Consider the following 20,596-nt stretch of genomic DNA (forward strand, 5'->3'; position numbering starts at 1 on the left):
GCCATGAGGTCGAAGGAATTGTCCGTAGAGTTCCGAGACAGGATTGTGTTGAGGCATAGATCTGGGGAAGGGTACCAAAAAATGTCTGCAGCATTGAAGGTACTCAAGAACACAGTGGCCTCCATCATTCTTAAATGGAAGAAGTCTGGAACCACCAAGACTTTTCTAGAGCTGGCCACCCGGCCAAACTGAGCAAGTGGGGGAAGAAGGGCCTTGGTCAGGGACGTGACCAAGAAACTGATAGTCACACTGACAGAGCTCCAGAGTTCCTCTGTGAAGATGGGAGAACCTTCCAGAAGAACAACAATCTCTGCAGCACTCCACCAATCAGGCCTTTATGGTAGAGTGGTGAGACGGAAGCCACACCTCATTAAAGACACATGACAGCCAGCAAGGACTCAGACCATGAGAAACAAGATTTCATGAAACCAAGATTGAACTCTTTGGCCTGAATGCCAAGCGTCACATCTGGAGGAAACCTGGCACCATCCCTACAGTGAAGCATGGTGGTGGCAGCATCATGCTGTGGGATGAGTTTCAGCAGCAGGGAATGGGATACTAGTCAGGATTGAGGGAAAGATGAACGGAGCAAAGTACAAAGAGATCCTTGATGAAAGACTGCCCCAGAGCGCTCAGAACCTCAGACTGGGGCGAAGGTTCACCTTCCAACAGGACAACGACCGTAAGCACACAGTCAGACAACACAGGAGTGGCCCAGCCACAAGTCTCTGAATGTCCTTGAGTGGCCCAGCCAGAGCCCGGACTTGAATCTGATTAAACATCTCTGGAGAGACCTGAAAATAGCTGTGCAGCTACACTCCCCATACAACCTGACAGAGCTTAAGAGAATCTGCAGAGAAGAATGGGAGAAACTCCCCAAATACAGGTGTGCCAAGCTTGTAGTGTCATACCCAAGAAGACTGGAGTCTGTAATCGCTGCCAATGGGGCTTCAACAAAGTACTGAGTAAAGGGTCTGACTGGTTACATAAATGTGATTGGTTCCGTTTTTTACATTTTTATAAAATAGCCAAATTCTCTAAAATGACGTTGTAGGCAGCTTATGGTATTACATTCTCAGGCAACAGCTCTGATGGAAATTACTGCAGTCAGCATGCCAATTGTGAGCTCCCTCAAAACTCACAGACATCTGTGGCATTGTGTTGTGTGACAAAACTGCACATTTTAGACTGCCTTTTTATTGTCCCCAGCACAGGGTGCACCTGTGTAATGACCATGCTGTTTAATCAACTTCTTGATATGTCACACCTGTCAGGTGGATGGATTATATATGTCTCACTAACAGCGACGTAAACAAATTTGTGCACAAAATTTGAGAGAAATACGATTTTTGTCCCTACAGTGAAGCATGGTGGTGGCAGCATCATGCTGTGGGATGAGTTTCAGCAGCAGGGAATGGGATACTAGTCAGGATTGAGGGAAAGATGAACGGAGCAAAGTACAAAGAGATCCTTGATGAAAGACTGCCCCAGAGCGCTCAGAACCTCAGACTGGGGCGAAGGTTCACCTTCCAACAGGACAACGACCGTAAGCACACAGTCAGACAACACAGGAGTGGCCCAGCCACAAGTCTCTGAATGTCCTTGAGTGGCCCAGCCAGAGCCCGGACTTGAATCTGATCAAACATCTCTGGAGAGACCTGAAAATAGCTGTGCAGCTACACTCCCCATACAACCTGACAGAGCTTAAGAGAATCTGCAGAGAAGAATGGGAGAAACTCCCCAAATACAGGTGTGCCAAGCTTGTAGTGTCATACCCAAGAAGACTGGAGTCTGTAATCGCTGCCAATGGGGCTTCAACAAAGTACTGAGTAAAGGGTCTGACTGGTTACATAAATGTGATTGGTTCCGTTTTTTACATTTTTATAAAATAGCCAAATTCTCTAAAATGACGTTGTAGGCAGCTTATGGTATTACATTCTCAGGCAACAGCTCTGATGGAAATTACTGCAGTCAGCATGCCAATTGTGAGCTCCCTCAAAACTCACAGACATCTGTGGCATTGTGTTGTGTGACAAAACTGCACATTTTAGACTGGCCTTTTTATTGTCCCCAGCACAGGGTGCACCTGTGTAATGACCATGCTGTTTAATCAACTTCTTGATATGTCACACCTGTCAGGTGGATGGATTATATATGTCTCACTAACAGCGACGTAAACAAATTTGTGCACAAAATTTGAGAGAAATACGATTTTTGTCCATATGGAACATTTCTGGAATCTTTTATTTCAGCTCGTGAAACATGGGACCAATACTTTACATGTTGCGTTTAGAGCTGCCTTGCCCTATAAAAAAATATATATAAAAAAATTTGAGTTTGCTATTCACAAGAAGCATTGCCTGATGTGAACCATGCCTCAAACAAAAGAGATCTCAGAAGACCTAAGTTGAGGAATTGCTGACTTGCATAAAGCTGTAAAGGGTTACAAATGTATCTCTAAAAGCCTTGATGTTCATCAGTCCACGGTAAGAAGTTGTCTATAAATGGAGAAAGTTCAGCACTGTTGCTAATCTCCCTAGGAGTGGCCGTCCTGCAAAGATGACTGCAAGAGCACAGCGCAGAATGCTCAATGAGGTTAAGAAGAATCCTAGTGTCAGCTAAAGACTTACAGAAATCTCTTGGAACATGCTAACATCTCTGTTGATGAGTCTATGATACGTAAAACACTAAACAAGAATGGTGTTCATGGGAGGACACCACGGAAGAAGCCACTGCTGTCCAAAAAAACATTGCTGCATTTCTGAAGTTTACCAAAGTGCACCTGGATGTTCCACAGTGCTACTGGCAAAATATTCTCTGAACAGATGAAACTACAGTTGAGTTGTTTGGAAGGAACACACAACACCGTGTGGAGAAAAAAGGCACAGCACACCAACATCAAAACCTCATCCCAACTGTAATTTATTGTGGAGGGAGCATCATGGTTTGGGGCTGCTTTGCTGCCTCAGGGCCTGGATAGCTTGCTATCACAGAAAAATTAATTCCCAAGTGTCTCTGTCCGCCAATTGAAGCTCAACAGAAGTTGGGTGATGCAACAGGACAACGACCCAAAACACAGTAGTAAATCAACAACCGAATGGCTTCAACAGAAGAAAATACGCCTTCTGGAGAGTCCTGACCTCAACCCGATTGATATGCTGTGGCATGACCTCAATAGAGCAGATTACACCAGACATCCCAAGAATATTGCTGAACTGAAACAGTTTTGTAAAGAGGAATGGTCCAAAATTCCTCCTGACCATTGTGCATGTCTGATCCACAAATACAGAACATGTTTAGTTGAGGTTATTGCTGCCAAAGGAGGGTCAACCAGTTATGAAATCCAAGGGTTCACATACTTTTCCCACCCTGCACTATGAATGTTTACACGGCGTGTTCAATAAAAACACGAGTGTGTTATTAGTTTAAGCAGACTGTGTTTGTCTGTTGTGACCTAGATGCAGATCAGATCAAATGTTATGGCAGATTTGTGCAGAAATACAGGTATTTCCAAAGGGTTCTTCTTGCCACTGTATATATACAGTACCAGTCAAAAGTTTGGACACACCTACTCATTCAAGGGTTTTTCTTTATTTGTGCAATTTTCTACATTGTAGAATATTAGGGAAGACATCAAAACTATGAAATAACACATATGGAATCATGTAGTAACCAAAAAAAGTGTTCAACAAATCAAAATATATTTGAGATTCTTCAAAGTCGCCTTGATGACAGCTTTGCACACACTTGGCATTCTCTCAACCAGCATCATGAGGTAGTCACCTGAAATGCATTTCAATTAACCTTGTGCCTTGTTAAAAGTTAATTTGTAGAATTTATTTTCTTCTTTTGAGCCAATCAGTTGACTCAAAGAAGGAAATATTTCAAATTTCAAGAACTTTGAAAGTTTCTTCAAGTGCAGTCGCAAAACCCATCCAGCGCTATGATGAAACTGGCTCTCAATGAGGACCTCCACAGGAAAGGAAGACCCAGCGTTACCTGTGCTGTAGAGGAAAAATTAACTGAGTTAACTGCACCTCCAGATTGCAGCCCAAACAACAAATGCTTCACAGAGTTCAAGGAGAGGAGACCGTGTGAATCAGGCCTTCGTGTTCGAATTGCTGCAAAGAAACCACTACTAAAGGACACCAATAAGAAGAAGAGACTTGCTTGGGCCAAGAAACACGAGCAATGGACATTAGACCGGTAGAAATCTGTCCTTTGGTTTAATGAGTCCACATTTTAGATTTTAGATTCCAACTGCCGTGTCTTTGTGATACGCAGAGTAGGTAAACAGATGATCTCTTCAGGTGTGGTTCCAACCGTGAAGCGTGGAGGAGAAGGTGTGATGGTGTGGGGGTGCTTTGCTGGTGACACTGTCAGTGATTTATTTAGAATTCAAGGCACACTTAACCAGCATGCCTCTCACAGCATTCTACAGCGATATGCCATCCCATCTGGTTTGCGCATAGTGGTACTATCATTTGTTTTTCAACAGGACAATGACCCAAAACACACCTCCAGGCTGTGTAAAGGCTATCTGACCAAGAAGGAGAGTGATGGAGTGCTGCATCAGATGACCTGGCCTCCACAATCACCCGACCTCAACCCATTTGAGAGGGTTTGGGATGAGTTGGACCGCAGAGTGAAGGAAAAGCAGCCAACAAATGCTCAGCATATGTGGGAACTCCTTCAAGACTGTTGGAAAGCATTCCCCATGAAGCTGGTTGAGAGAATGCCAAGAGTGTGCAAAGCTGTCAAGGCAAAGGGTGGCTACTTTGAAGAATCTCAAATATAAAATATATATAAAATATATTTTTATCTTTTTTGGTTACTTCATGATTCTACATGTGTTCTTTCATAGTGTTGATGTCTTCACTATTATTCTACAAATAAAGAAAATCCCTTGAATGAGTAGGTGTGTCCAAACTTTTGACTGGTACTGTATGTGTGTGTGTGTGTGTGTATATACCAGTACCCCAAGCTGTGTATGTATGTGTGTGTTATCATTAGAGACTGCATGGCCTCATTGTTTTAGTCAATAGTTGGATGTTTGTATTGAAGCTGTTCTTCTCTTGTCCATCTGTTTGTCTGTGTGTGTCTCTAGTCCCTTTCTCTCTCCCCTGCCTGTTAGTGGGCGTGGCTGGGGCGGTATCACTGGGGTGTTGAGGACTGGTTCTCTCGCTCGGTAATAGAGTATGAAAAATGTCTGAATAACCCACATTCACTTTATGAGCAATTCTGATGATGGCTAATCCTAACAAATGTCCTTGATGCACCAAATTATTTTTTAACCAATTAATATCGACTCGATCACTCATGCCATGTTGTGCCATTGCAACTGGGATTCTGAGCCAATCACACACATCCTTCACAGGACCTTGATCTTGTCCTGTTTACAATTGCCTGAACCCCTATCTATCGCACAGTGATTCAGTGCCTCTGGATTAACTTGGAATAAGCGACAATCATTTTTTGCAGTGACAAACCAATCATTTGTACAGCATGTTACTGAGTTTAAAAAAATATCTTTGTAAGAAAATGCTAATTGTGCTCCATGAGGTTTCTCGGGGATGTGCTCTTGAGGACTAGCATTCTGTTTATCCCTGAACTGACCAGACATCTGTCTCGTGTGCAGGATCTCAGAGTGCACAGACAGCGAGGCGGAGACGGTGATGGCGCTCCGCAGCGAGCTCCGAGACAAGGAGATGAAGCTGACTGACATACGCCTGGAGGCCCTCAGCTCCGCCCACCAGCTGGACCAGCTCAGGGAGTCCATGAACCGCATGCAGGTGAGGGTGATTGAAACAGGACCACATATGACCATTGATATGACATGATGAGGGCCTGGAGGTTTCCCTGACCTAGTGACCTGGCATTTTCCTGGTCAAGGTTTGCATGGTCAGGGGAAAACTCCTCACCCTAGCAATGACCACGCAAACATTGGCCATCACAAAGCATGCCAAATACAAAGTCGTACGATGCTGTGAGCTGTGTTTGACCTGGTGTGTTCTAACCTGTCCTCAGGGTGAGATAGAGAAGCTGAAGACCGAGAACGATTGTCTGAAGATGGAGAGTCAGGGCAGCTGCAGCAGAGCAGCCTCACAGGCCTCAGTGGCCTCACCCTCAGCGGGCCAGTCACAGCATAGCCTCGCTCTAACAGAGTCCACCAGCCTCGGTAAGAGAGAGAGAGGGTGTGAGTGAGTGAGCGAGCGAGCGAGCGTGCGTGCATGCGTGTGCGCGCGCCTGTGTTAGTCTTTGTGCGCGAGCACATGCATTCACCTGTCCGTGTGTGTGTGTGTGTGTGTTTGTAGGCCTTGTCTGCTGTATCTGATATCTATGTCCCTGTCTCTGTAGACATGTTGTTGGAGGACAACGGGGACGGTAGCTCACGGAAAGAAGGACGACACGTCAAGGTGGTCGTAACTCTAGATGAGGATGCCAAGTGGAAAGAGGTACGAAACTTCTAACACTTCCAACCCACCAGAAATTACAATGGCTACCAAGAAAATGTATGCCTTTCACCTTATTTGTCCTTAATATCAGATCTTATGATAAGTTCGTCCTCATATTTTATAGGAGCGTAGACCTCGCCAGTTCCTGATTGGTTGCATTGGTGTCAGTGGGAAAACCAAATGGGATGTGCTGGATGGGGTGGTCAGACGTCTCTTTAAGGTAAATCAACAGACACTAAAAACTCAGCCTGGTATAGGAGTGACTAGAGTGACACTTGTATCTGACATGTGATTGGTTGGTGGTCCTTTGTCTGATGTATGATTGGTCCATTGTCCTGTATCTGATGTTTGATTGGTCCCTGGTCCTGCAGGAGTACATTATCCACGTGGACCCAGTGAGCCAGCTGGGTCTAAACTCAGACAGTGTCCTGGGCTATAGCATCGGGGACATCCATCGCACACGTGGGACTGACACCCCTGAACTTCTGCCCTGTGGATACCTCGTTGGAGACAGTGACACCATCTCTGTCTCTCTCAAAGGTATGGGCAAGAATGGACCTCTCAGAAGTTTGGAAAATTTGAACTATACCTCTATCACTCGCATTGTTTTTGCTAGCAGTCAATATTTAAATAAATTTGAACCCTGTAATTCAAAGCGGTCTGGATCAGTCAATAACAACACCAGTGAACCTATCCTTTAATGTATGTGTCCTCTGCTGCCCCCTGCCTGCAGGTGTGTGTGAGCACAGTCAAGACGACTTGGTGTTTGAGACGCTGATCCCCAAACCCCTGCTGCAGCGCTACGTGTCTCAGCTCCATGAGCACCGTCGGATCATCCTGTCTGGCCCCAGTGGCACCGGGAAGAGTTTCCTGGCCAGCCGATTGGCCGAACACATAGTGCTGAGGGAAGGGAGAGAGGTCACCGACGGGACCATTGCCACGTTCAACGTAGACCACAAGTCCAGCAAGGTCTGTCAAACACTATCATGATTAATATGTTGAATGTAGGAAAGAACCTTTACCAAGGGATACTTTCTGTATGATAGTGGAGGTGCCAAAATGTAACCGATATGGAAATATATGAGAGAGGAGATTCACAAATGGAAATGCTTATTCCCCTTACATTGCAAATTGGAACTGTTGGAGGATACAGTAATTGGAAAAGAGTGTTGCCAGGTGACATATGACCTAGATAGATCAACGTAGATCAACGATCAGTGGAGCGAGGTTCGCCATCTCTGGTATTTACTTTTTTTGCTTTTGTAGTAATACTCTACTTCTTACTAAAATGTCTAACGTTTACAAACCCAGCAGGTTTTGTCTGCTCCAGTTGTAATAGGTTTATACATTGTGCGTGGCTTTTAAACTGTATTTTTTCTAACATAGGTACACATATATACCATGGTATAGAAGGATGTACAGTGGCTTGAGAAAGTATTCACCCCCTTGGCATTTTTCCTATTCTGTTGCCTTACAACCTGGAATTAAGATGGATTTGTTGGGGGGGGTTATTGTATCATTTGATTTACACAACATGCGTACCACTTTGAAGATGAAAAATATTTTTTATTGTGAAACTAACAAGAAATAAGACAAAAAAAACAGAACTTGAGGGTACATAACTATTCACAACCTAAGGCAATACTTTGTAGAGCCACCTTTTGCAGCAATTACAGCTGCAAGTCTCTTGGGGTGTGTCACTATAAGCTTGGCACGTCTAGCCACTGGGATTTTTGCCCATTCTTCAAGGCAAAACTGCTACAGCTCCTTTAAGTTGGATGGGTTCTGCTGGTGTACAGCAATCTTTAAGTCATACCACAGATTTTCAATTGGATTGAGGTCTGGGCTTTGACTAGGCCATTCTAAGCCATTTAAATGTTTCTCCTTAAACCACTAGAGTATTGCTTTAGCATTATGCTTAGGGTCATTGTCCTGTTGGAAGGTGAACATGCATCCCAGTCTCAAATCTCTGGAAGAATGAAAGGTTTCCCTCAAGAATTTCCATGTATTTAGCGCCATCCATCATTCCTTCAATTCTGACCAGTTTCCCAGTCCCTGCCGATGAAAACCATCCCCACTGCCACCACCATGCTTCACTGTGGGGATGAGATTCTCGGGGTGATGAGAGGTGTTGGGTTTGCGCCAGACATAGAGTTTTCCTTGATGGCCAAAAAGCTTAATTTTAGTCTCATCTGACCAGAGTACCTTCTTCCATATGTTTGGGGAGTCTCCCACGTGCATTTTGGCAAACACCAAACATGTTTGCTTATTTTCTTTCTTTAAGCAATGGCTTTTTTCTGGCCACTCTTCCGTAAAGCCCAGCTCTGTGGAGTGTACGGCTTATAGTGGTCTTGTGGACAGATACTCCAATCTCCGCTGTGGAGCTTTGCAGCTTCTTCAGGATTATCTTTGGTCTCTTTGTTGCCTCTCTGATTAATGCCCTCCTTGCCTGATCCGTGAGTTTTGGTGAGCGGCCCTCTCTTGGCAGGTTTGTTGTGGTGCCATATTCTTTCAATTTTTTAATAATGGATTTAATGGTGCGCCATGGGATGTTCAAAGTTTCTGATATTTTTTTTATATCTCAACCCTGATCTGTACTTCTACACAACTTTTTCCCTGACCTGTTTGGAGAGATCCTTAGTCTTCATAGTGCCGCTTGCTTGGTGGTGCCCCTTGCTTAGTGGTGTTGCAGACTCTGGGGCCATTCAGAACAGGTGTATTTATACTGAGATCATGTGACACTTAGATTGCACATAGGTGGACTTTAACTAATTATGTGACTTCTGAAGGTAATTGGTTGCACCAGATCTTATTTAGGGGCTTCATTGCAAAGGGGGTGAATACATATACACGCACCACTCTTTTCTTTTATATTCTTTTTTTTTTAAATTAAACAAGTAATTTTTTTATTTCACTTCACCAGTTGACTCTTTTGTGTATGTCCATTACATGAAATCCAAATAAAAATATATTTAAATTACAGGTTGTAATGCAACAAAATAGGAAAAAATCCAAAGGGGGATCAATACTTTTGCAAGTACCCTTGTTCTCTTGGGACATCATCTGCAGGCAGGGTTTCACAGCTCTCTATCTCAGAACAGAAAACATAAAAGAAACAGGTTTCATTATATACTCAAATTAGACAGCACTGAATATTATGTTGCTACATGTATATCTCTGTCTTAAGTTTTCCCCTCTAGGGACTGGTACTGGAGAATATTTTCATAATGTCCTCCCACAAAGGTACTTGCCCTATCCAGAGTAGCCTACTCTCCATTCTCTGACAGCTGGAGCTGCTAAAGTTAATCTTTTCACCGTCCATGGCTGTTAGCTACCTAGCTACAAATGCATTTTGAGTTTTTAGTTTTCAATGATACATACATCAAGATATCTAGCTAATATGAAGTTTTTATTTAACTAGCCAAGTTAGTTAAGAACATATTCTTATTTACAATGACGGCCTACCCTGGCGACGCTGGGCCAATTGTGTGACCCCTTATGGGACTCAATCACTGCCAGATGTGATGCAGCTTGGATTTGAACCAGGTACTGCAGTAACGCTTATTGCGCTGAGATTCAGTCTCTTAGACCACTGCGCCACTCGGGAGTTAGCTCGCGGGTGATATATTTTTTCACTTAGCTAGTTATACCGTATGTAAAGTTGGCTAGCTAGCTAGGTATCACGTTTCAGGTAAGACCCAGATGCAGACTGTTGAAGTAACATAAGTTTATTACTAATACCGGGGTAGGCAGGCTCAAGGTCAGAGCAGGCAGGGGTCAATGATCCAGTGTGGGGGGCAAGGTGAAGAACGGCAGGCAGGCTCAAGGTCGGGGCAGGCAGAAACGTCAAAACCGGGAAAAACTTGAAAACAGGAACTAGAACAGACAAGAGGTTTCACGAAATAAAATGAACTGGCAACAGACAATCACGAGAACACAGGTATAAATACGCTGGGGATAATGGGGAAGATGGGTGACAACTGGAGGGAGGTGGAGACAAGCACAAAGACAGGTGAAACAGATCAGGGTGTGACACTAGATAACATTACATTAGACGCTAATTTGGGTTAACTTTAGCCTGCACACTAACATGAAGTTACTGTAGCAAGTGTTAGAAATTGGATATGTAGACGGGCGAGTCGGTCAAGGATCGATTCAGACAAGGTGGTAAATTGTATGACAAGCGACAGTTTATTCAGAGTGAAGATATCTAGAACAGCGTAATTACGGCTCTCCCGCTGGTTCGTACGGAACTGCAGACAAAGAGGCCGATACAATCAGTACACCACTTATATATAGAACAGAAAGTAGGTTGATTCTGGAAGATCGGATCTTTGGATTGGTTCAGCTGGGGTGTAGTCTGTAGTCTTCCGCTATTGGCTCAGTTGTCTGTCCGTCATCGTAGAATCCTCTTCGGGCACACAATGTTCAGCTACAAAGGAGATGATGTGTGTGTGCGCTGGTTTTGGCCATTAGTGTAATGCGGGAGCTATCCTGTAGGGGACCCCATAGGCTTTACTTTGAGTTGTAGCCCTGTATTAACAATAGTTTGGTCACCTGCATAAGAAATAGCATTTCTCTACACAAGCTAGCTAGTTAATAATATATTGTTTTTGATAATTTTCTAAATGTATTTATTATCTTGTAAATATAAATATGTTCTCCCACTACCTCCATTTTCTGGGTCCTAAGAAAAACGAAATAATGGGAAATCTTCCCGATGTTTTTGGTGGTAGCAAAATGCAGCCAGCTAGTGATGGGATGATTGATTCCGGAGCTGAAGTCATTTTCAAAGCATACTGATTCGACACAACATATCAAAGCAAAGATTATGGATTTCCTGACAAGATGCATATCTCTCCGCCCTAACAATGGAAGTCGTTGTCTGCAAAGCGGCACTGTGGGCTGTTTAGCTCCTGCCTGTCCTTTCTTTGGATTGGTGGATGCATCTCATTATTGTAATACCGTCAACCGTCTGTATTCAATAGCGAGAGATGCTATGCTACTAGCCTCATGTCATGAATATGCAGAGACAACTCCGATATTTTCTCACAGATGTCAGGTGTCCAACTTATGTCGGTACTCGTAACAACTTCAGCATTACGAAACTTCTATTCCATCAAATAAACCTCATGTAGCAAATAGGCCATACATTTTTTTTTACCTGTTGGAGGGAGATAGATTTTCCGCCGAGTTGGGCCTCTCTTCCTCTCTGATCAAAGTAACAATAGCACGTGATAATGACGTTCAAAGCTTTGGACGTCACACTATCATCTGACAGGTGTTGGAACTCGTAACCGAGTGCACCAACCTCTGCTGAAAGCTTTTGGTTTTTTAACTCGATATTTCACCTTTCTTAGCCAACCTGGTCTCAAATTCGCGACACTCCATTTAGTATGATATGTTACGTTTGGAATGGCTAAATAAGACAGATGGTTACTTAAGTCAAAAATGAAAGAAGTGTGGTCGATCGGGGTTAATGACAGCTTTAGCATTTTAACTACATAGCAACTTACTACTTTTTGTTAGCTAACCCTTCCCCTAACCTTAACCCTCTAACCTAATGCCTAAACTTAACCCTAACCCCTAGCCTAGCTAACGTTGGTGAACTAGCTAATGTTAGTCACTAGAATCCGTAATATATCATACATTTAGCAAATTCGTAACATATTGTACGTTTCGGAAATTTGTAACATATAATACTCATTGTAATTCGTAACATATACAAATGGGTGAGGGACATCCAAAAATGAATACATTCCATATGAAACGTAACATATCATGCTCAATGATGTGTCTCTGAATTACGTACAGAATCATGTGAAATGCTCTGAGGTCAAATCGCAACAGCAGGTGGAAAGATAGCTCAGGGCCTAGAGCCAAATGTCAGAGGAATCTATCCTGAAATCATAGCACACTTTTATAGAATCTTGACAGGACCGATTTTAGATTTTTTTTTTTTCTTAAACAGTGATTGTAAATGAAACCTCTCTAGTAGTTGTTATTGGTAATCATCAACTTATGGATCCAACGTTTTTTAAAAGTGAGTTGAAAAAGTTTAATTCAAACCCAAGGCAAAGTCGACAAGCATGCCTCAGACAGTGGATCCCGCTGTGGCTTCCAAATAGACCTCTGCTGGATACCACTTACAGACTTACTCCAGATATTATTCTCCATTTCTTACCTAACAGGTGGATCTGCCCATAGAGCAATGAGTGAGTCTCTTGCCTTGTGGAGGCTCAGGATCAAATCCCTGTATAGATTATTATTGAAATACTGGCAACATTGTATTTCTACCTTTTAAATTATGAGTTTCAATAAGCATAGGCTGTTCAGTTTTTTATTTAACATCTTAAATCACACAATGGAGTCGACGTCTTCTGTAAATGTTTTGTTAGTAACAAAGAAAAATGGTTACATTTCTTCCCGTTTATAGCACCTGAATGGTAGCTCAGCAAGTAGGGACGGGGATTTGGGATCAGACACCAGCATTGGCACAAAATATAATATAGTAATTTGTTATAATAGTTTATTAGTTTAGCCAATTATAATATTTTGTCTTCAGCATCCTAAATAATGAACCAGGAAGAAAAAAAGGGAAACCTGGATGTGGTATTCCTATCCATTGCGCCATGACGTATTGATGGGTGCAATGGGAAAACAAGTCTATGTAAATGTAACGGATGTGAAACGCTAGCTTAGTTAGCGGTGGTTCGCGCTAAATAGCGTTTCAATCGGTGACGTCACTTGCTCTGGGACCTTGAAGTAGTAGTTCCCCTTGCTCTGCAAGGGCCGCGGCTTTTGTGGAGCGATGGGTAACGATGCTTCGTGGGTGACTGTTGTTGATGTGTGCAGAGGTTCCCTGATGTGTGCAGAGGTTCCCATGTGTCCCTGGTTCGTGCCCAGGTATGGGCGAATGGACGGTCTAAAGTTATACTGTTATATCAAACATGTTGATATTTATTCCTGACCAGCAGATGTCACTATGCACTGTGAGAAAAGCTCAGAGTAATGAACCGTTTATTCGGCACAATTTGGGAAATGGGTACAATTGCGGCCCACATTTCGGGGCGTTCCTGTATATTGGCATTCCTGCATCTGCAGGAACTCCTCTTTATACTTCTATTGGTAAATTTTTTTGTTAGAACAGGCGGAAGGCGGGGGCGCTCCGGTAAGGTAGATGGCTGTAACGCACAATAACGTTGGATGCCAGCAGCCGATCAACCCCACAGGAGAAGGGGCGGGGGCGACAACGGTACCTAGCCTCTGCAGGATCGGTGTGTCCCCCACGGGACGGTTGAGCTAACGTGCACTAATGTGATTAGCATAAGGTTGTAAGTAACAAGGACATTTCCCAGGACATAGACATATCTGAAATGGGCAGAAAGCTTAAATGATTGTTAATCTAACTGCACTGTCCAATTTACAGTAGCTATTACAGTGAAAGAATACCATGCTATTCTTTGAGGACAGTGCACAGTTAGGAACTTGAAACTGTATTAATAAACCAATTAGGCACGTTTGGGCATACTTGAAACAACATTTTGAACAGAAATGCAATGATTCATTGGATCAGTCTAAAACTTTGCAAATACACTGCTACCATTTAGTGGCCAACCTAAACTGTGCCTAATCTGGAATAATACATTGTGGCCTTTATCTTTGTATTATCTTTTACCAGATCTAATGTGTTATATTCTCCTACATTAATTTCAAATTCCCACAAACTTCAAAGGGTTTCCTTTCAAATGGTATCAAGAATATGCATATCCTTGCTTCAGGTCCTGACCTACAGGCAGTTAGATTTGGGTATGTCATTTTAGGTGAAAATGGAAAAAAAGGGTCCAATCCTTAAGAGGCTAGCTAGCCATACACCGGTAGACAGTGTCCTTCACCCCTGCCTTTCAGGCAATGTTTTCCAGCAGTTCTGTTAACGACGGCGAGAACAGCTGTTCGGCAGGGGGGAGAAAAGGACACTGTGTGCTAGCTTAGCCAGCTAGTCCTAAGGAGGACTTTGGTACACAGCAGGCGGGAGCCGGGGGCGACACTGTGTGCTATCTAACTAGTAAGAGTTCATGCAGGAACCAATGGGATACTCAAGGGGGGTGGGGTTATTCATGAAGGAACCACTGGGATGCTCGAGGGGAGGCGTTCTTGCAGATGCAGGAATGCCCCAAATTGCGGGCTGCAGTTGCACACTTGTAATTTCATGAAAGCCCCAAAGGGTTCACAAAGCCTCGGTTTCCCATCACTACAGCCAGCCATGTGGAAGATTGGAGGACACACAGGGCACCAAAGTTCCAGCAGACTGACTCTGGTCTTCCAGCATGGAGCCTGGTGTGATTGCTTAGTGATTTGTGAAGCACCTGCAACCCCTCTATAGATTAAATGCTTGATATGTCATTAGTAATGTACTGTGGTATTTTAGAGGCTGTACTGGGAATCATTTTGTGGTTCATGTGAAATGATTAACTGTACTGTCTTTGTAAACTCTTCTCTCTGGTGTCCAGGAGCTGCGTCAGTACCTGTCTAACCTGGCTGACCATTGCAACAGTACAAGTCATGGGGTGGACATGCCCCTGGTGGTAGTACTGGACAACCTGCACAACGTCAGCTCTCTAGGAGAGGTCTTCAATGGCCTGCTCAGCTGCAAGCACCACCGATGGTCAGTACACACACACACGCAGAGACACACACACAGTGTTTATTTGCTTGTTCTTAATCTTAAATGTATTGCCTTGTTTGTTCCCAGTCCTTATATCATTGGAACAATGAACCAGGCTACATCATCCACTCCCAACCTGCAGCTTCATCATAACTTCAGGTACATCATAACTATAATGTGTTACTGTCTTTTTTTCAGTTACAAGATAATGTTATTTGATGTCATCTCTATTCTGAAATGTAAAATGTAATTGCTGTGTTATGTAGCCGCCACAAGAGGGCGGTATTTAAACAGTGATATGTCTTCTGCCTAACCCTGGTTTGAGGTCTGTTTGAACAGTAACTGATAACCCTCTCTGCTGTTGTCTGTTTCCTGTGTGTCCTCTCTAGGTGGGTGCTGTGTGCCAACCACACTGAGCCAGTGAAGGGCTTCCTGGGTCGGTTCCTGAGGAGGAGGCTGATGGAGACGGAGATCAGCAGCCGGCAGCGCAACGCTGAACTGGTGAGGATCATCGAGTGGATCCCTACTGTCTGGCATCACCTCAACCGCTTCCTAGAGTCCCACAGCTCCTCGGATGTCACCATCGGTAAGATTCAAAGGAAATCACATTCATCTTCTTCTTTTCTCCTTTTGTTATTACATTATCTGGCCATGTTTTTTTACATTATGATTTAAGAAATAGATTAATAGACTATACTTGAATGAACACATACTTTTCAATAGTATATTTGAGATTTGTCAATAAAGAATATATATAAGGGACAAGATTGAAGGTTCTATGGAATGAAAGGGATGTTTTGTTGACATATGTCTGTCTCTCTTCCTCCCAGGGCCCCGCCTCTTCCTGTCTTGTCCCATGGATGTGGAGGGATCCAGAGTGTGGTTCACAGATCTGTGGAACTATTCTATCATTCCCTACATGCTGGAGGCTGTCCGAGAGGGGCTGCAGGTACAATGACATAACGTTTGAAATGTGGCATCAATTTACATTTGTAGTAGCGCTATCCCTTTTAATAATGGTTCGTAAACTAACGCACGGACACAGAGAGATACTACATAGAGTACGTATAGTGCCTTCAGAAACTATTCACACCCCTTGACTTTTTCCACATTTTGTTGTGTTACAGCCTGAATTTAAAATGGATTCAATGTAGATGTTTTTGTCATTGGTCTACACACAATACCCCATTCTGTATTTCAAAATGCTTACAAATGAATTCAAAATGAAAAGCTGAAATGTTATCTGTAATGTCGCTCAGTTGAGCAGTGAATTTCAAACACAGATTCAACCACAAAAACCAAGGAGGTTTTCCAATCCCTCACAAAGAAGGGTACCTATTGGTAGATACATTTTTTTAAAGAAGACATTGAATATCCCTTTGAGCATGGTGAAGTTATTAATTACACTTTGGATGGTGTATCAATACACCCAGGCACTACAAAGATACAGGCATCCTTCCTAACTCAGTTGCCGGAGAGGAAGGAAACCGCTCAGGGATTTCACCATGAGGCCAATGGTAACTTTAAAACAGTTACAGAGTTTAATGGCTGTGATGGGAGAAAACTGAGGATGGATCTACAACACTGTATTTACTCCACAATACTAACCTAAATGACAGTGAAAAGAAGGAAGCCTGTACAGAATCAAATATTCCAAAACATACATCATGTTTACAACAGGGCACTAAAGTGATACTGCAAAAAGTGTTCCAAAGGAATTAACTTATTTTCCTGAATACAAAGGGAGAAAAAAAAAATCTTCATTTTTGTACTTTTACCCCCTTTTTCTCCCTAATTTCGTAATATCCAATTGGTAGTTGCATTGGTTGTCCCATCACTGCAACTCCCCTACAGACTCGGGAGGAAATTCCCTACAAATCCTAGAGGAAAACCTGTTTCAGTCTACTTTCCACCAGACAATGGGAGAGGAATTCAACTTTCAGCAGGACAACAACCTAAAACACAAGGCCAAACTGGAGTTGCTTACCAAGAAGACAGTGAATGTTCCTGGGTGGCCAAGTTACAATTTTGACTTAAATCTGTTTGACAATCTATGGCATGACCTGAAAATGGTTGTCTAGCAATGATCAACAACCAAATTGACAGAGTTTGAAGAATTTAGAAAATAATAATGGGCAAATGTTGCATAATCCACTTGTGAAAGCTCTTAGAGACTTACCCAGAAAGGCACACTGCCAAAGGTGATTCTAACAGGTATTGACTCAGGTGGTTGAATACTTATCTAATCAAGATATATTACTGTTTTATTTAACATTTTTTACAAATGTTCTGATTTTTCTTCCACTTTGACATTACAGAGTATTTTGTGCAGATTGCTGTCAAAAACTGACAATGAAATCCATTTTAATCCCACTTTGTAACACAACAAAAAGTCAAGGGGTGTGAATACTTTCTGAAGGCACTGTTTATAATAAGCTGACACACACTTACTGTTCTTAATGAAAATCACTGAGCAGTTACTATGATTCTGTCCATCCTCCAGATGTATGGGAGGAGAGCTCCTTGGGAGGATCCAGCACGGTGGGTGATGGAGAGCTACCCCTGGGCAGCCAGCCCCCTGCAGCACGAATGGCCCCAGCTGCTGCAGCTCCGGCCAGAGGACGTGGGCTTCGATGGATACTCCATCTCCAAAGATGGCTGTCCCAGAAAACAGCTTCCCCAGGGATGCACAGACGGAGACCCCCTGGTACGTTGATACAAGTCTTACACCTCCTGTTAACTTTTCTGACAACCTTTAACCTAAATAGTTGGACTTGGAAATAATCAAGAAAGTATGTTTGGTATGGCATTACACAATAATCCTGTATGTGATGATGGTCTGTATAAGGTTTGACTTGATATTTGTATCCAAGAACATACTCTTTAAAAGCACCTTATTGACAGACTATCTGCGGCTTTATGTTTAGCATGAGTGTCTCTATGTAGGCGACAAGCTATCTGACCTCTGACCTCTATACATCTCCACAGATGAACATGCTGATGAGGTTGAAGGAGGCAGCCCACTGCTCTGGCAGCACTCAGAGTTACGACAGCGAGTCCAACAGCAACCAGGATCCCCATGAAGACAACATGCTTGAATCACCACGGGAGTACACACTATAAGTCTCCCTCTGTCAGCTAGTACTCACTCTGGGACACATCCTAAATGAACATACCTTTTGCGTTAATCATCCATTGATATGAGGTTCAATGTTCGGTCATGTATTTCCAGTTAGAATTTGACCTCTGAGATTTCATGTCTTTAGGCAGTCCGAGCATCTTATATACCAGTTGGAACTCACTATTTACACTGTGTACTGATACATAATAGAATAAATAGATGTACTGGGTGCAGGTAACCCGAGATGGAAATCGCAGTCGAAGTTCAATAGCCTGAATAATTTCACCTCAGTATTTCTACTGTGTTCAGTGTTTATTAGGAGTCTGTTTACAGTCACAGACAAAGACACAGCCATATAGAATGAATGACGTAGTTTATGAGACATCAAACCAGTTGCCTTGACTGTGACCTAATCTAGGCTATAGCTATGTGGTCCAAACTGAGTAGCAAAAACTGCACATACGGTCACTCAGCTTCACAGAGCTTGACCTGTGTGCATTTTCTTAGTGAAGAGACATCTTTTTGGTGCTTAACTTTCAAATGATGCCTTGCTGCCTTTATTAACAACGGTGGTCACATGCATTGACAATGCCTTTGATATACTTGATTTCTATAGAGGCGGTGCAGAGTTTAGGGGCTGCTAACTTGCTCGTACTTTGATGAAAATGACTCCACATCGTTTATGTGCAGCTAGCTGGTAGCGAGAAGGTCTAGGCTTTTGTTTTGGATATCTTGAAATCAGTGATACTTTTCGGATTGTTGGTGCTCTCCTGAGGAAGATGAGAACTTTACACCTCGTGAGCGTTTCAAACAGTATCCCAAAAGCCCTTGTTTGTCTTTTGTTCAGCTCTAGACAGAGCTCCATCCCTGCATGAAATGTTCCAATACGGTGTTTCCCTGTATAGAGGCGCATTGGACATGTAGACCCACATCTGAAAGGTCTCTGGCTAGAAAAGGATCAGAGCGACTGCATGGCTTTGAGACGGAGGCTGGCGTGTCTAGTCGCTCACTCTGAAGAATTAGCACCGGTTCCATTTGCGTCCAGTGTTAATGGGATCCTCGGAGTTGCTGTATTGGAGTAACTAGGCTTTATTCCCTCATAAAATGGAGTATTCTCAGAGCAGCTTACTCTACTACGAGGTACCACTTTGGTTGCTCCCCCTCACAATGTCCCCATTATCTGTCAGTGTTGTTGCTATTCATCCCATGAGTGTTCTTAGTAACAAATTCTTTTCAACATTCATTTGGAACTTTCGACTGAAACCAAAACAGTTTACTTGTATTTTTAAGTATTGTCAAGATTTGTATTGCAGGTACATTGATCTGTGAATATTTTGCAAGGTTGGAATTTTCACTAGCATATCTTGCTGGACTGTAAAGGGTGGTGCAAGCACAAATCAAAGTGGTCGTTTTGTCTTTTCTTGGTCCCACACAGTTAGGATGTTGGAATGATGTGAAAAGTATGCTATTGAATCTAGTGGTTGATAATTGTTGAGTTGTTTGAATTTTGTTTATGCACATTTTTATTTTGTAATGTGAAGATGTATATATTTGATCATGAATCCCACGTTTTCAATACATTTTCTGTACATCTTTTACTAAACTACAGAGTAATGTGTGTAGGCCTACAGTTAGGTTTCCTCCACAGGTTGTTCCTTTTTCTATAAGAGTGAACAACTATGAGACTGTGAGAATAAATCTGGTCACAACATGGTACTTTCCATCTTTCATATTGTTTATTCATAGAGAAATCAATAAACCAGTGTTTATTTATTAAGTTGTTTTAAATGGTTAAAGTTTTATTTGACCTCACGTGGTTATAAATATTGTTCAGTGTGTTGAACTCATTTCAATTGTCTCAACTCATTAGCATTGTTGGAAATAATGTAATGGGCTGTTATTATTTAGGCTACCTATGTGACTGACGTCCTGGTGTATAGACCTATACTGGGGTGGCAGGTAGTCTAGTGGTTAGAGTGTTGGACTAGTAACTGAAAGGTTGCAAGATCAAATCCCTGAGCTGACAAGGTACAAATCTGTCATTCTGCCCCTGAACAAGGCAGTTAACCCACTGTTTGTTCTTAGTCTGTCATTGAAATTAAGAATTTGTTCTTAACTGACTTGCCTAGTTAAATGAAAATACCTGTAACCCAGATGGAGAGTTTTTCATTCTCATTTCTAAGGCAATAGAAGACACTGCACTCTCTCAGACACTCTTGTCTTTCTTATAAGAAAAGCCAAAAAAAGCAGTGACAAGCCTTATCAAACATGGTTTACTTGTTATAGTGGGAATATAATGAAACTATTTAAGTGTTATTCTGTTTGTTGTACCATTGTCAAGAAAGCAGCAGTTGT

At 42.7% G+C, this 20,596-nt stretch overlaps 1 protein-coding gene across 10 annotated transcripts in view; it reads left to right on the plus strand.

Annotated features, from left to right (window-relative positions):
• Positions 1–20,018, plus strand: part of LOC109889595 (neuron navigator 2) — a 140,711-nt gene extending 120,693 nt beyond the window's left edge. For 8 of the 10 annotated variants that reach the window (XM_031823102.1, XM_031823094.1, XM_031823095.1 and 5 more), the window contains 13 exons: positions 5,108–5,188; positions 5,639–5,792; positions 6,028–6,178; positions 6,358–6,455; positions 6,580–6,675; positions 6,827–6,995; positions 7,189–7,424; positions 14,966–15,120; positions 15,208–15,279; positions 15,510–15,706; positions 15,951–16,069; positions 17,624–17,827; positions 18,109–20,018. In XM_031823102.1, the coding sequence (XP_031678962.1) occupies positions 5,108–5,188; positions 5,639–5,792; positions 6,028–6,178; positions 6,358–6,455; positions 6,580–6,675; positions 6,827–6,995; positions 7,189–7,424; positions 14,966–15,120; positions 15,208–15,279; positions 15,510–15,706; positions 15,951–16,069; positions 17,624–17,827; positions 18,109–18,243 (1,867 nt within the window). In that variant the 3' untranslated portion in view covers positions 18,244–20,018. The remainder of the gene's footprint in view (positions 1–5,107; positions 5,189–5,638; positions 5,793–6,027; positions 6,179–6,357; positions 6,456–6,579; positions 6,676–6,826; positions 6,996–7,188; positions 7,425–14,965; positions 15,121–15,207; positions 15,280–15,509; positions 15,707–15,950; positions 16,070–17,623; positions 17,828–18,108) is intronic. The other 2 variants (XM_031823100.1, XM_031823101.1) reach the window with 1 other exon arrangement.
• The last annotated feature ends 578 nt before the right edge of the window (positions 20,019–20,596 follow it).

This window comes from Oncorhynchus kisutch, linkage group LG4 (genome assembly GCF_002021735.2).
Source record: "Oncorhynchus kisutch isolate 150728-3 linkage group LG4, Okis_V2, whole genome shotgun sequence".
Taxonomy (NCBI): domain Eukaryota; kingdom Metazoa; phylum Chordata; class Actinopteri; order Salmoniformes; family Salmonidae; genus Oncorhynchus; species Oncorhynchus kisutch.